General features: G+C 42.0%; 1 protein-coding gene across 3 annotated transcripts in view; it reads left to right on the top strand.

Annotated features, from left to right (window-relative positions):
* Myh10 (myosin heavy chain 10) overlaps positions 1–15,592 on the top strand; it is a 126,349-nt gene that overhangs the window by 54,812 nt on the left and 55,945 nt on the right. For all 3 annotated transcript variants that reach the window (XM_076936568.1, XM_076936567.1, XM_034506364.2), the window contains exons 6-7: positions 4,379–4,471; positions 14,841–14,904. In XM_076936568.1, coding sequence (XP_076792683.1) covers positions 4,379–4,471; positions 14,841–14,904 — 157 coding nt within the window. The remainder of the gene's footprint in view (positions 1–4,378; positions 4,472–14,840; positions 14,905–15,592) is intronic.

Below are 15,592 nucleotides of genomic sequence, written 5' to 3'. Positions count from 1 at the left end.
TAGTCAAGTTGCTAGTTTAAAAATGTACATATTGATTCTTAGTTGCTCTCCAACACCCTGAGTATGAGCTCTTGGTGAGATTGGCTCTAGGCCTCTCTCCTTACCCTCCTTGGGTGCCAAAAGGCTCAGATGCTCAGGTACCCTATATAAAATCAAGCCTACGCAGTCCTCTTGTGTAATATAAGTCATGCTAGAGTACTTATAATGTCTGTTACAATGTACATGCTGTATAAGTAGTTGATACATGGGAACCTTTACAGATGCTACTCTCCCCCAAAATATTTTCATTGCATTTTTGGTTGAGTTCCGGGGTGAAGAGCCTATAGAGGGCTGACCAAAGTCACTGTTGTTTCATTTTTTTTTCTCCTGCTCTCCTTTGTTTCACTGGTTTTGGAATTTACATGAACTTTGTTGGCCAGATATTGCAATATAATTCACACTGTACAGTTTGCCCATTTCCATGAAGCTCCGTTTCCAGATATCCATAGCCACATAATTCAACATCATCACGAGGGTAGGACATTTTCATTTTTTGCCTCCCTACAAGAAACCCCTCTGTCCCCTGGCAGTCACCTCCCTTTACTCCTGTGCTGGCCACCACCAGTCCATTCTGTTCCTGTGTATGTGCCTGCTCTGGACATTGTATATGGATGAGAATCCTTTCCTGGTGTTCTTTCACTAAGCATAATGTTTTTGAGGTTCTGCCTACATTGTATCATTAGAAGTACAATGTTCCTTTTGTCATGACCTAAGAACATTCTGCTGCATTAAATATGCCCTATTTCAGTGTCTACTCTGAAGCCAGCAGGCATTTGGGTCCCTTCTAGTTTGGGCCATTTTGAACATTGAGGCCCTCGCTTTGTAGGGACACTGACTGCTCTCAAGCACATGCCCAGAATGGGATTACTGAGTCATGTGAAAACAGCAGAGCACTGCCCGAGTGTTCTGAGTTCTCATCCATACTTGACGGTGTCTACATTTTAGTATACTACCTAAGTGGTACAGCTGGTCTCTTATAGCTTCCTTGAAAATATGAATAAATAAAAGAAACACTGGTTTTCAAATTCAAGTTATAAAAGTAAACTTAAAGCAAAGATTTATCTGTGAACTTTTAGGTATGTTTTATAACATAATTGAAAGTTATATTTGGCTTTCCACCCTCGGTACCACCCACCAGGCAGCTGTAAGCACAGTACCACTGTGGGTTTTCGCCTGACAGGTCGTTTGGAAGCCTTACCATGTCCATTGCTGCTCCAAGCCTCAGTATAGGGCACTTGAGTAGATTTGGAAATGACTAATTTTTCAAACTTTACCTCCATCCACTTAGAATGGTGCCTTCAAGCCAGCGCACCTGCCTCTCAGCCTTCTTCATACGACATTGTCCTTCCTCAGTGGCCTGAACTGCCTTGAACTGAGGAAAAGGTGACAAAGCAGATAGGGAAACCAGACCCTGCTGTTTGAAATTGGAATCTGATTTTCCTCTTTGGTGGAGCACTTGTGCTTGACCCTGCAAAGTGCAGTGGATCCCGGCCCCAGGGCTCTTCTACCAAGGAAGGCTCTGCTGTGTACTATAGAGTAACACAAGAGTATAGTCATCACCCATGGTTGGAAAACCTTAAGACAATATATAACTAAATACTTAGAACTTTGTAAATGACTTAAACAATGTTTCCCCCCACATCTCAGAGAACATTTGTTGTTATCATATAGAAAAAAAGCAAAGACAAGTGCTTGCCTAGCTTTAGTGGGGACAAAAATTATCATTGGTCCCAGGTAGCTTTTAGAGATAGAAGTACCATTTATATAATTAATTTCTTAATTATAACTGTGATAGTAGTTCTAAGATATTAGTTTTCTATAAGATCTGTCTGATGTCTCAGATGTTTTAGGAGAAGAACAATCCCATGACACCATTAGTAAAGCCAACAGCAGTGACACAGAATGTTAGTCTGAACGTTGACTTTGAAGCCACAGTCTAGATCTCAGGGCTGCCTTTAGGTCACCCCCACTTCCTTCCCAAGCACTACTAGAATGTTTTAGGACTTATTATACATCCGCTCAAACATTTGCCTGGGTCATTTTGACCTGATACTGACTGAGATAGGGAAAGGAATCTGAAATACATGTGGTACAAATTCAAATACAAGAATCCCTGTTGCCATGCCTAGGGATAGGAAACCAGCCATGCCTAGGGACAGGAAATCAGGAGTGTTGTACTTGTCTCCCCTCTAAATGAGGAAGACACCTTAAAAGAGATTGTCAATCTTCTTATCATAATTTGGAAGGATGGTGCAGGATTTTAAGGACTCTGTATTTCAGATCTCTGGCTAATGTAGGCACCTAACTTAGCACAGCATCAGTTTCCCTGACAATTTCTGTTTTCCAATCCCAGAAACTGAATTGAATAGCAAAGACAAGAAGGGGCCTTTGGAGGGCCATACAACTGGTGCAGAATTAGTGTGCTACAAGCATTGCAAGATCTCAGTCATGAACGTGCTGAGGGAAGTGACCGCACACAGAATAGTAACCATCTCCCCTGTACCTCCATCCTGCAGTGTTAGGGATTGAATCCATGATCTTGCATGTGCCAGGCAAGCATTCTGCCTCTGCGCTACATCCCCAGCTGATGACAGACCTTAGTTATAGTAGCTCTCAGTAATCTAATTTAGTTCAGGATCCTAAACATCTTTTAAGAAAAGTTAATGGCTGGGAGTTGTGACACATGCCTTCAGTCCCAGCAGTCAGGAGCCTGAGGCAGGTGAATTCCTGTGATAGGAGGCCAGCCTGTACTACATAGTAAGTTCAAGGACTGCTAGGGCTGCATAATGAGACCCTATCTCAAAAGAACCAAAAGAGGAAGGGAGGGAGGAAGGGAAGGGAGAAGGGAGAAGGGGAAAAAGGGGAAGGGGAAGAAGGAAAGGGAAGGTAGGTGGGAGGGAAGGGAAGGAAGGAGAAAAAAGGAAAAGGGGAAATTGTTGGCATATAATATACAAAGATTTCCATGAAAACAGTTTTAAGTCTTTCAGTCAGTTAAACTAAGATTCACTGTAGAGAATGCTCTGGGCATCTTACCTAATGCCCAGAAAGTCAGGTGATGCTAGGCAATGAATTAGCAGGAGTGGCCCCTGACGAGCTGAGCACAGTGGTAGACGGTGGTTGAGGCCTGTGAGAATCTGGGCCTACCAGATAGACAGCAGGAGCACGTCCTCATGTTCTGTAGGTGCTTTGGGAACGCTGCCCTGCTCTTCAAACTGCATCACATCGCAGAGTCCCCACCAGAGGGATTCTGAAACTAAGGTCTTCAGGTGGCCTTGTGATGCCCAGATCCATGAGTAGTGAGGTAATGCCACAGCGGCAGTGCTCCTGTCCTGAGATTTGACAGTGGCATTTGTCACAAATCACTGATGACCGCTAATTTAAAAGCCAGACACGTGAGGGTTTGTTTTTTTCTGCTTAGAGAATTGCATTTGCTATGGATTTCTATTTATTTATTTTCTTTAGGTCTAGAATATTGTGGGCAATTTAAAGTATAGGGATAAGATTGGGGAGGGGAGATAGATTTATTTAGATCATAAAAGATAATTCTGAAATTACATTCTCCAAGCATAGCATCACTTTCAGGTGTTTTTCTTGGCCGGGCCTGGCACCGGCTTTCCCCTGCAGCTTTCTGTTGGGCTTCATGAACTACGCCTCTCATTTGTGAGATCTGTCTTGTAGCCTACTTTGCATATAAAGATTGACTAAAGCATACTTTATGCCAAGGGCTCTGTTTCTCAGTGAAGTGAGTGCCTTGCCATCTCTGCCAGCCTCTGACATGGAGGTGGGGCTGTTGTCCCAACACTATGGCCATGCAGTGTGAAGGCACTTGGGAAGATGGCAGTGTGGTGGAGATTATTCAGTCAGCCATCTTAAACCCTTCATCCAAAGCAGAATGAAAACAACAGCAGTGGTAATGTGTTCTTAAGCCGAGTGTCACACTTGATTTCACTTCATGGAAACCATTTGCAATGTTTTATTTTCTGACTAGTTTAAACTGTTATCTGTCCAGCATGATTTTTTTTCTCCTGACTCCCCTCTGGATGCTGATTTTTTTCAGCAGAACCCATTGTCATAAGCAGGCATAAGAGCCAGCAGAGGTCACTGCTGGCCGCAGAGGTTACTGCTGGCCGCAGAGGTCACTGATGGGCGCAGAGGACACTGATGGGCATAGAGGACACTGATGGCAGCAGAGGTCACTGATGGCCGCAGGATGAAAGTGTCCGGGGGGTGGGGGGGTGGGGGAGGCTGTAGGGTTTTTTCACCCCAAGAGATAGGAGATTAACATACTTGTTTTTATTTATGTGTGCGTATGTCTATGTGTATGTGTGATGTCTTTTAGGGGGAACTTGAACGGCAGCTTTTACAAGCAAATCCAATTCTGGAATCATTTGGAAATGCGAAGACTGTGAAAAATGATAACTCATCTCGCTTTGTAAGTTGAAAAGCCCCAAAACTTGGACTTCTTCAGATTTCTCATGAAATGTTTACTGACTTGAGCAAATGAATTGTTTTTTCTTTTTAGATGTTAAGAAAAGATGCTAGTTAATAGTTGTTGTGATACTTCTGATATAGCCACTTATGAAAGTGATTGTAATTGTATTTCAGTTTGTATGTTTTTATATGGAAATACATATAATTGCATACACACCCTGTATTTCTTTAACTTTTTGCCAGTCATTCTATTATGGGATTGGCATAGGTAATGGGGTGCTGGCTAGTTTTATATCAACTTGATATAAGCTATAGTCATCTGAGAAGATGGAGAAATTGAGAAATTTTGCTCTGTTCAGTTGTACCATTGACAAGCTTGAAGGGCATTTTCTTAATTAGTGTGATTGATGGGGGAGGGCCCAGCCTTTGTGGGTGGTGCCATCCCTTGGCTGATGGTCATAGGTTCTATAAGAAAGCAGGTTGAGCAAGTCATGTGAAGCAAGTAAGCAACACCCACTCCTTGGTCTCTGCACCCGCTCCTGCCACCAGGTTGCTGCCCTCTTGAGTCCCTGCTTTGGCTCCTCTCAATGAACTGTGACTTGGGATATGTAAATCAAATAATGCCTTTCCTCCCCAAATTGCTTTTGGCCATGGCACTTCATCACAGCAATGGTAACCCTAAGATGAACAGAGTGTGTGTTGAGTACTTAGCAAATCAATGGGTATAAAACCGAAGCTGGTTTTGGTGTAATGAGTTGTCGTTTTTATAACTTGCTTGCTGTTTCTATGGGATGGGAACAGGGTGCTTCTCACTAGTATGACTTCTGTTTTCAACTTGTTTTCTTTGTTTTTTTGAGATAGGGTTTTTCTTGTAGCCCTGGCTGCCTTGGGACTTGCACTGTAGACCAGGCTTGCCTCTAACTCAAGAGATTTTTTAATTTTTTATTTATTTATTTATTTATTTATTTATCTATTTATTTATTTATTTATTTTTGCCTCTGCTTCCTGAGCTCTGGGATCAAAGGGAGTGCGTTCCACACCTGAATTACAGTTTGTTTTCTTAACCATTCAACTATGTCAGTTCCTTGATAGCTTTTCTTTCCCTTAGCTTGACTAAGGGAGAATTTTTTCTATTATCTAAGAAATGTTACTATACAATTATTTCTTCTTAAATTGTTCAAATTTGACAATTTTTCCTTTTCCCTCCTGAAGTATTGGTGAGGAAGGACACCAGGACAAGGAGCACTTAAGCTCCAACTGTTTGCTCATGAAAATTCTGGAGAACATAGTATCATTGTTACATGCTCTTTAAAATTGAGTGTGTAAAGTTGTGGAGTGCGCATACATTTTTTGGTGGCATGGTTTTCATGACAAGTGGAAGGGACCAGATTCAGTTGTCACCAAGGCCTAGCCTGGTAAACCTGGGCCTCTAACTGTCAGCAGAGATGTGTTCTTATAGGGATTGAAGGGTAGAGATTAAGATACCAGCAGATTTGGTTTTCTGTAAGATTTCTCTCCTTTTCTTACAGACAGCCATTTTCTCTCCAGATCTCTTTCCCTGACCCATCTCCTTATCCTGTTTGTATGAGGACACCTGTCTATTGATTACGGCCCATTTTACTTAATTATCATTTTAAAGGCCCTTTTCTCCAAATACACCCTAAAGTGCTGGGGCTAGAACTTTAACCTGAGGTGAAGGCACCACGGCTGGTCTGTCTCAGCCTCAGAGAGTTGCAGTGCGAGGCTGTCTGCATTATGCAGGACACAGTGATCTGTTTGTTTGGAATACTGTTTGTTCCTAGTAAGGAACATTGGAAGATTCGCTTCATTCAGAATTTATTTAGTGATTCCTTTCGAGTTGTTTGTCCAAAGTGAGATGAGAAACCCTGTGGCCATCAAAGGCTGTCTGTGCCTGCCTTAGAAATGGTCTGGTGAGACTTGAACTAGAGGCCCGTCCTTCCTTGGACCATCTACACTGAGCCTGTGCCATAGCTGAATCTTAAATTCTCCTTCCTGAAAAGCCCTGTGATTAGTGCGATGGCAGAACCAGTGAGCTCCCAGTTTTGGTATGTGACTTTTTTTTCTGTGAAAGTTTTCAAGTATAGCTTAGTGGAAAATCCTTTATTTTACCATATACATCCAGCTACCCATCTTTTTGGACCCCCCCACACACACACACACACACACACTGCCTGTCACCAACCACAGTCTAAATACAGGAGAAACTGTGACAGAATAGTCTTATTTTTGCCTAGAAAAAGAGAAGTTGCTACTAAATCATGTATATGTCTGTTCGTGGTCAGTAGTGTAGTGACCCTGTTACTAAAGGGTAAGACTTCTCACCCTGCCAGGGCGTGCGCCCACTCCCTTTTGTGTTTGCTTGCTTATTGCAGAGGACCCCAGGAGATACTGGCGTAAACATTTTTTACAATCTCTGGTGTTGAAACTTCGGTCAGAGCTCAGCTGGATAGTTCTTGTTCAGTGTCTCCTGTGAAGTTGTGTTTATGACATTGTTGGTTAGTGCTGTCGTAGTGGGAAGGCCTGCCAGGCTAGAGGCAGCTTTTGACAGGAAGGTCTGGTCCCCATCAGCTGTGGTATAAGACAGCCCCAGCCTCAGCAGCTGAGCATTTTTGGAGCTGCCTCAGTGTCCTCTCTGCATGGCTGCTGTTTTCCTTCAGAAGGAATGATCAAAGAGAGAAAACTACTCTCTCATCAAAACTTTTTGGTGTTCTGAAACTGTGGGAGGGAACTTCGAAACAGTGTGATGTCAGTAATGGGGCCAACTAACAATCTCTGGCTACCCCAGATAGATCCTTAGAGAATCTCCATTGTTGACATTTGCCCCTGATGTACAAGTGACATTACTCCTTTTAAAATTTTATCTGTTTTTTAAATGTTAATTTTTTTTGGTTTGTTTTGTTTTTTAGAATGTTTTTTGAGACAAGGTTTCTCTGTGTAGCCCTGGCTATCCTGAAACTCACTCTGTAGACTAGGCTGGCCTCAAACTCAGAGGTCCACCTGCTTCTGCCTCTCAAGTGCTGGGACTAAAGGCCCCTCTTCCTGGTTCTTAATTGGGGGCTCTCCAAGAGACATTCAGCCACTGGGAAGGTTATTGATGTGCTGTTGGTATCTGTTAGGTAGAGGTCAGAGATGCTGCTAAGCTCCCATAATACACAGAGCAGTTCCTACAACAGAACTCCCTGGTCCCAAATGTCAGCTATGCTGAAGTTGCAAAATTATGCTCTTGACTGTACACTCAAATTAGAACTCAAACTAAACCAACATTTCTGCAGTTTACTTACAGAGTGCATGAGCATGCTGTTGGTTTTCGATGGTTGGACACAGTGTAACCTGGGTAGAGGGAAGAGGAATTCCTTCTTTTAGATTGGCCTGTGGACATGTCTACAGGCATTTTCTTGATTAATGATTGACGTGGGCAGGCCCAGCCCACTGTGAGTGGCGTCATGCCCTTTGAAGGTGGATTTGGTGTGTATAAGAAAACAAGCTGAACAAGTCAATAAACAACCTTCCTCGGTGGGCTCTGCCTCAGTCCTTGCCTACAAGTTCCTGCCCGAGTCATGAAGGCAGTCTTCTTAGTTATAGCTCTCATTCAAAAAGCAAAGATGCGTTTTCCATTTTTTCACTTTTTTTTGTACAGTACTGGGGATTTCTTTGTTCATTTGCTTTGTTTCTTGGAAATGGTTTAGATTTGTTCTGCAAGCTAGGTGTTAGCTACATAACAGTAAAACAGGTATCTGATTTTAGTAGTTTCTTTAAAAGCAATTATGTGATTACTTTCATTGATTGAGCACTATTCCGTTCAGCTTCCTCTCTGTGGCCCTCTGTGCCTTTGGGTCCTGGCAGCACTCTCTGATGAGGACTCCGCCATTATTTAGACTTGAGCGTTGGTTCATTGTGCAGTCAGTTAGTTATTAGTATGTCTTCTTTGCCAAGCACTTCTGCTGCTCACCCGGCATCTTTGTGAGTGTCTTCCTAGATCTTAAGGTTTAGCAGACTCTAAATGGAAATTTTTCTTCTTTCAGAATTTATTCTATTATGTTTTATATCAATACATTGAACAACAACAACAAAAAAGCTACTTAAGCTTATTAAAGCAAAATACAAACAGAAAAGGCCTGGGAAGTCAAAATCCCTAAGAATTCAGACCTTTTCTATTGGCCTATCTCTCAGGTGGCAAGGAATGCAGTTGGTTAACCCTCCAGAATGTGTCTGAGATCTGACCACATTTCTCTCTGCTCCCCAGTTGTCTGAACGCCATCTGAGGATGTTGTTCTTCCTGTTCACAGCTTACAGTGGTCAGTGGTCTTCTTCTCACAGCCAGTTACTTTGGTTGTTGTCTCTCTCCTGAGCTCAGCCAGTGGGGACTTTATCTGCCTTGTTCCCCACTGTGTGCTTTGTTCCAGCACTGTGCCTCACAATGTAAGAAGATGTATTTAATAGGATCCATTTCATCAAAATACTCCTAAATGCAGGTTGCACTCTAGGCCTGCGGAATGCCTCACTGGGCAAACTAGAGTCCTGCCCCAAAGGATTCCCCTTCATTTGGTTTAAACATTAGCATTTTCGGGACACGCTGTGTCCTGCAGCTGCTCACTCTGTGTTGCATGAGTTAAGAATGCGAGTGTTCCCAGTTTAGGAGTGTGGGTTGGAGTAATATGGGAGGCATTTGGCTTCTAGGACAGGACGGGCCTTGGATTAGCATTGGTGTCATCCTGTAAGTGATTTGATGCTAAAAGATGAGTTGTGTGTACAGTAAGATTTCATGCAGTGACTGTTTACAAGCCACGTGCTTGCAGTGAAAATACTTGAAACTATAGACTCAGAGCTTTAGAAGCCATTCAGTTCTGTTTCTTTGATCTGATATAGCCATCTAATTTCCTGAAGATATCTTTTCCTCTAAAGATGCTGGCATGTGCTTCGTGTTAAGGGATTCTTCAGGAGAGCATTGCCCTTATGAAAACAATCCTCCACAGTTAGTCCGGTACTGTGTATGAGGGGTGAAATGCATCCCAGATGGAGGCACTGCATGGACAATGTATGAACAATGGCTTTCTCACAATGCAACTTTGAAACAGGACTTCAGCTTAACATGGTGGCTTGAAGCCGCAGACAGACCACTCAGAAAGCTTTTTGCAGAGTGCTTATTTCTTTACTGATTGTGTTCCATTGTTAAACCACCTGAACCAGTTTAACAATTTAGCTCTGCTGTAGCTTCTGGTAGATAATTAGCTTCCAGTAGTTAAAGCAAGGTAAAGGCTTAGGCACCTCCCTCTGATTTGATTCCTAGATTATAATGAAATCAAGTCACAAGTTTACGCTCTCATCTATATTACAAACATTAAACCCCTAAGTCCTCTGACCAAAGCTGTCCCTGAAAGGTCAGCTGTAGCTTGTGTGACAGAATCAGAGATGAGGGACAGTCTTCTCTAAAAGCAGCCTCCCAGATGAGTGTTGCATTCACATTTGCCCCTGTAGAGCCAAGCCTTCCTCCAGAGCTCCTAGCAGCCAGGTCTCTGGACACCCAGAGTCTTAACATTGTATTCAGACCTAGGTAGAGAGGGTTTGCATTTCTGGTCAGGTCTGGCCTTATCTCAACACTACTCCTACTAGCCTGGTAATTTCTAATATCCATTATGTTAAGTAACAGGCCACTTAGTTCACATGCAAACTCATTTTAGTAATAGCAGAGCTTCTGGAGTGGTTTGGAGATTAGGATAATTGAACCATTTGCTGTGGCCATCTGGCCTTGGATTAAACCCTAGCCACGACTCCTCACATGACCCTCCTTGTTTAAGGAAAATGGCTGCCTTCAGGATGGAACTTAAAACAGAATACATATACATTGCAATTGTTGCTGGAGTATTTAAAGTAAAGCATGGCTCATATATAGTTGTGTTAGGTGCCAAACTAGGAAGGGGAAATAATCACAGAGTATAAAACGAATCTGCTTTCCCCTGTAGTAGGTGCTGACTAATAATTCATTCAGCTAAAGTGCTCCAGGTGCTTTGATAGCCCTTCCAGAAAATTTCCCAGGAAAGCCTGTCAATTCAGAACAAATATTAACTAAATAAGATATTGAATTTTCATTATAGAATTAAAACAGGCGATATTCAGGTTGTCTTGTTAAAATGAAATTCCTAAGAAGCTTATATTTGAAGTCTGGGGTGTAGTTTGGTGTTAATGAACAGGCATTTTCAACAGGCCATGTGAAGCCAAGGATAGCTGTGAATGTTGTCTGGCATGCAGAGGGTAGCTATGACTACTGTATAGTGTTTGTTTGGTCTGCTTTTTTATTGGTGAGATTCTGGTTGACTACTCTGAGTTCCATAATCTTAACTTTATGGAGATCAAATATGGAGAGGAGGGTATATTTAGCATGAGTTTCTTCACATAATATTTAAGAGATAGAGGACCGACTCTGTTTTTCTCAGTTTAGTCTGGATTTGTGTTTCATTCAAAACATTCATTTGGAATGTGTGTGTGTGTGTGTGTGTGTGTGTAGAATGCGTTCCAACTTAAAGATTCTGTCCTCTTTTTACAATGTTAAAAGTTTAACATTGAAATTTAAGTAAATTTAAGTTTTGGGGTTATTTCAGCATATTCAGTAAAATGTTTGAGTTTTAAAATTTCACTTTATCTTATTATCAAAGTATTTGGCACCATCTTGTCAAATATCTGTGCATAAACGCTTAGGAGTGGATAAATTTTCAATTTTATAAAATTGTTTAATGCTTTGGAAGTAGAGTCAATTCTAGAACTTAGCATGTGCTAATTCTAGAAGTGCTAGTTCATTTGAGGGGGATATAGAAAAAGCATCCCTCTCCCTTTCCTTCCTTAACTCCTGGATCCTGCCTCACTAGAGCCCGTCTCTGACTCTTTGCTTAGTTCTTGTTATTTACTCCAAGGCTCTTTCTCTGGCCCATACGGTAACGGCTGTAGTGACTATGAACCCTGTTAGGCTAAGACCTAAGCTAGGAGCTGATGTGGAGACTGGAGCACTCCGTGCTGAGAACCCCAGTGTTTATCCAAGTAGGTAACCACATACATAACTAAATTATTTTAGAACATTCCCTCAGAGGTTAGCAATTAAGAAAGCCAAAACTTGAATTTTCTTGCATTTCTCTTTGGACTCTGTTACCTTTCCCCAGGCATGTATTCCCTAAAAATCTGTCTTCTGTTTGGAGCCATCCCATTTTTACCCTCCAGTTCCATCCACAGTTGTCCTGAACACAGCACAGAGCTTGTGTTATATGTACATACATGTGTTGACAGGCACCTAGGCTGACTCTGAGACTTGACCTTGTGACTACCCCTGGTATACAGGTATCCCTCCTATGCTGACTTGATTTCCGTCAGGTGCATACCCAGCCTGGTGTAGCTAAATCATGTGGCAGTTCTACTTCAGTTAAGCAGTATGCTGCCGCACACCCAGTGAAGAAGTTTGGCATGTTGCTGAAGCTGTGAGTCAGTGTCACTGGATATAATGAATTTTGTGTTTTAAGTAGGAATCAGGTGACACTGATGGTTTTGATGAACCTTCCTGTAGTGTTGAGATAAGAGGCTTGAGAACTTCTCAAGCTTGGGCAGTTCTGGCAATGTGTGCTTTGAAGACTTGGAATAAGAGCACCGCCTTTTGACTACTGTGTCTTAAAATAGCAGCTCTTAATTAGCTCAGTGAGCTAGTGTATGGATGGAACAGCTGTTTAAAGTTTATAGGGAATTTTAACCCGCTTTTATAACATCAGGACTCAATTTTAGGTTTTGTTTTGTTTTGCTTTTGAACAGTTAACTATCCATATGGAGTAATGGTTTAACTTTATTCTTTCTTAGGGAGGGGCAGGGGTCCTTCCCAGGAACAAAGACAAATAAACTTATCTTTAAAAAGGAATAAAATGCACTGTCTTGTAATCACCATATGGATCCATTGGACCATTTCCTAGATCTTAGAAACAGATGGAGTATTAGTGATCTTATTTTCATTCTGTGTTGAAACATGGCACTGTTTCATCATCCAGGGAATCAGATCATTGTTTGTAAGTGTTACTAGCTATGCAAAAAAGGTTAAAATAATAGTTAGAGATGTAGTCCAATTGATGGCATTCTTGCGTAGCATGTTCAAGCCCCAGCACCTTGCCCCCAAAGTTTAAAATGATAACAATAGGATCGGGAGCTGGGATGATAGTTCAGTAGTTAAAAGCACTTGCTATTCTTCCAGAAGACCTGAGTTTGGTTCCCAGCACCCATATCAGGCAGCTCACAATGGCCTACAACTCCAGGTCCTGGGGATCTGACAGCTTCTACTGGTCTCTCTGTACTCCTGCTACACATGTGGTACACATAAACCCATGTAGACACATACATATACAAGTAAGTAGTAATTTTTAGAAGCTGAGGTTGCCTGCGAGACTACTATAGTAACCACTGCATCATCTTTAGTTGGCCTGTGTCTTAGTTACTGTTCTGTTAACTGTGAGGAAACACCATGAGCATGGCAGCTCATAGAAGACAGTATTACCTGGGGGCTTGCTTACAGTTTCACAGGGTTAGTACATGACAGTAGTATTGTGGTGATAGTGAGGCAGCACACAGGCAAGCTTGATCTCAAGTTGGAAGCCGAGATAGAGAAGGCAAGACTGGGCCTGGTGTGGGCTTTTGAAACCTCTAAGCCCTCCCCCAGTGACACCCCTCTTCCTAAAAAGTTCACCAACATGAAACTAAACATTCAAATATACGAGCCTGTGGGGGCATTCTCATTCAAACCACCACAGCCTGTTGTTTCTCAAAATGTAAAAAGTATGAAAGAAGATTAGAGATACCTAGTCCTATGGCCTGCTTTTAACTTTCAAGGAACATAATTGAATATACCAGAAGCTTCATCTTATATGCATTTGTATATAAACGTGATAAGGTTCACAGTGAACAGATGCCAGATTCATGTTTACGTGATTCATATGGCAACTAATCAAAGACTTTTCCATTCCCCAATTTTATAAGCAGCTCCCCCATAGGATGGCTGCTAAGACCTCTCTGATGAATATCAGCAGTGTTCTTACCCATGGCAATGCTTCTTAACAGGTCCAGAAGAGCCCTTCTCGGTCAGTGTTCATGGTCCTGTTTTAGGAAGTGTGTGATTTGGCCTCTTTTATAAGTGTAGTAAGCTACAGTCAGGTATATCTTTGTCTCACCTTTCTTGTTTAAGCTGTCTTTACCAGTTTGGGTACTCAGTGTAATAATAACTATCAAAGAATTATGAAACAATTACTGTTTTCTCTTTCTCGGAATGTTTTTGTCTGTCAGTCTGGTGGGAATGCTGGGATGCAAACCCAGCTTGTGCTTGCTTGGCCAACATTCTGTCACTGAGCCGTACCCCAGCCTTCTTTCTCTCTCCCAAGGGTACATAAGAAATTCATGTGGCTTGGGATTTATAAAACTGGCATTTTAGAAGAAAGTATTCTGCCTTGCTTCTTTTTGAGTGGTTTATTCTTGTTCCTTCACACTCTACTTTTCAATGGATTTATTTCAATTTTCCTACAAATTAATCTCTACTATTCCAAACTTTAAACCTAACACTTGAAGTCTAGCGTAACGTTCCTCTGAGATGCCTCCTGCCCCAGACTACTTAGAAAATGCTTTCAAGTTCTAACTGGCTGGGTTAATTCCTTTATATTATATGCATGTGCATAATTGTTCCAGTGTGTGCCATGTGCATGGGTCCCTGGGGAAGCTAGAGGAGGCTGCCAGGCCCTGAAAACAGTGTTACGGGTGGTTGTGAACCTGATGTGGGTGCTTGGAAGCAAACTTGGGCCCTCCGAGCACTAAGTACCTTATTGATCCATCTTGTCAGTTTCTAGCTTGATTACTGCACAGTCTAGGACATGTTCTATCCAATTTTCCTTTGTTATACTGATGAGGCTTCTCTTTGTATTTAAGATGGGGCATATTGTCTTGTTTTACTATAGTGCTCTGTTGAGAGAATATCTTACGGAATGTATAGATGCGTCACCTGTCAATTAAAAAGCCTGTGGCTTAGGCACGAAATCGTAGGTGGGACACCAGGGATAGAGCTAGGCATGGGGAGATCGCTCCGGGAAGATGTAAGGAGATGGACTTATGGTACCTGAGCACAGGCAACCAGCTACATGGCAAAATGTAGGTTAAAATAAATGGGTTATCTTAAGTTATGATTTTAGTCAGAGAAGAGTCTAGCCACATGATATTTATAAATATATTTTGGGTCTAAGTCTTAGCTCTGGGAGCATGGGGCTGGAAGGCAGAACCAGGCCTAACTTCAACAGTGCTTAAGTTCTCCATGACATTATTCATCTCCAGTTTTCTCTCTTTATTTTCAGGGCAAGTTTATCCGGATCAACTTTGATGTAACTGGCTATATTGTTGGGGCCAACATTGAAACATGTATCCTTTTCCAGAGTTGAGTCCAAAATAGTGGCTTCATTAACCTGCTGTCATAAGTAGCCATCTGTGATGGCACACCTAGCATAAAAACTTAGTGATATCATGACACATGCAGGTACTTTCCATTACTGGTTATCAGCTCCAAAATGGTATGGATATTATTCTTGTTGTTTTCAAAAACAGTACACTGAAGTTGGAAAGATGCTCAGCACCTCACAGCTCATACTGCTTTTGCAGGGGCACCGGTTTCATTCCCAGCATCTATGTCAGGCAGCTCAGAGCTGCATGTACCTCCATCTCCAGGGGATCCAGTGCAGTCTCCTGTTTTCTGTGGGCACTGCATGCACACAGTGCTCATAAACTCACATAGGCTCCTATGTATATTCATAAAAACAAGTAACAAATCTTTAAACCTGCCATAAACCTGTAGGCCTGAGTGTGGAGAATCCTACCCTTGTGGTGCAGGACTGGACAGCTGGGGTTGTTTGCCCACTGTTTACTATATTTTTGTGGTCCTAGGCTATGCCTCTACTCAGGAAAACAAACCTATGGAATTATGGAGTTAAAGTACTTTCATTTTATGTTAATAAAGTTAGAGGAAAGACAGGACATGTCAGATACGTAGAATAATCCTAGGAAATGTTACTGAATATGAATAGAGTGGTCTAAAGGAATAATGCGTGTGTGT

Source organism: Arvicanthis niloticus, chromosome 6 (assembly GCF_011762505.2).
Source record: "Arvicanthis niloticus isolate mArvNil1 chromosome 6, mArvNil1.pat.X, whole genome shotgun sequence".
NCBI classification, from domain to species: Eukaryota; Metazoa; Chordata; class Mammalia; order Rodentia; family Muridae; genus Arvicanthis; species Arvicanthis niloticus.
The sequence above is the reverse complement of the archived record's forward strand: the minus strand, read 5'-3'. Positions and strand labels throughout refer to the sequence as shown.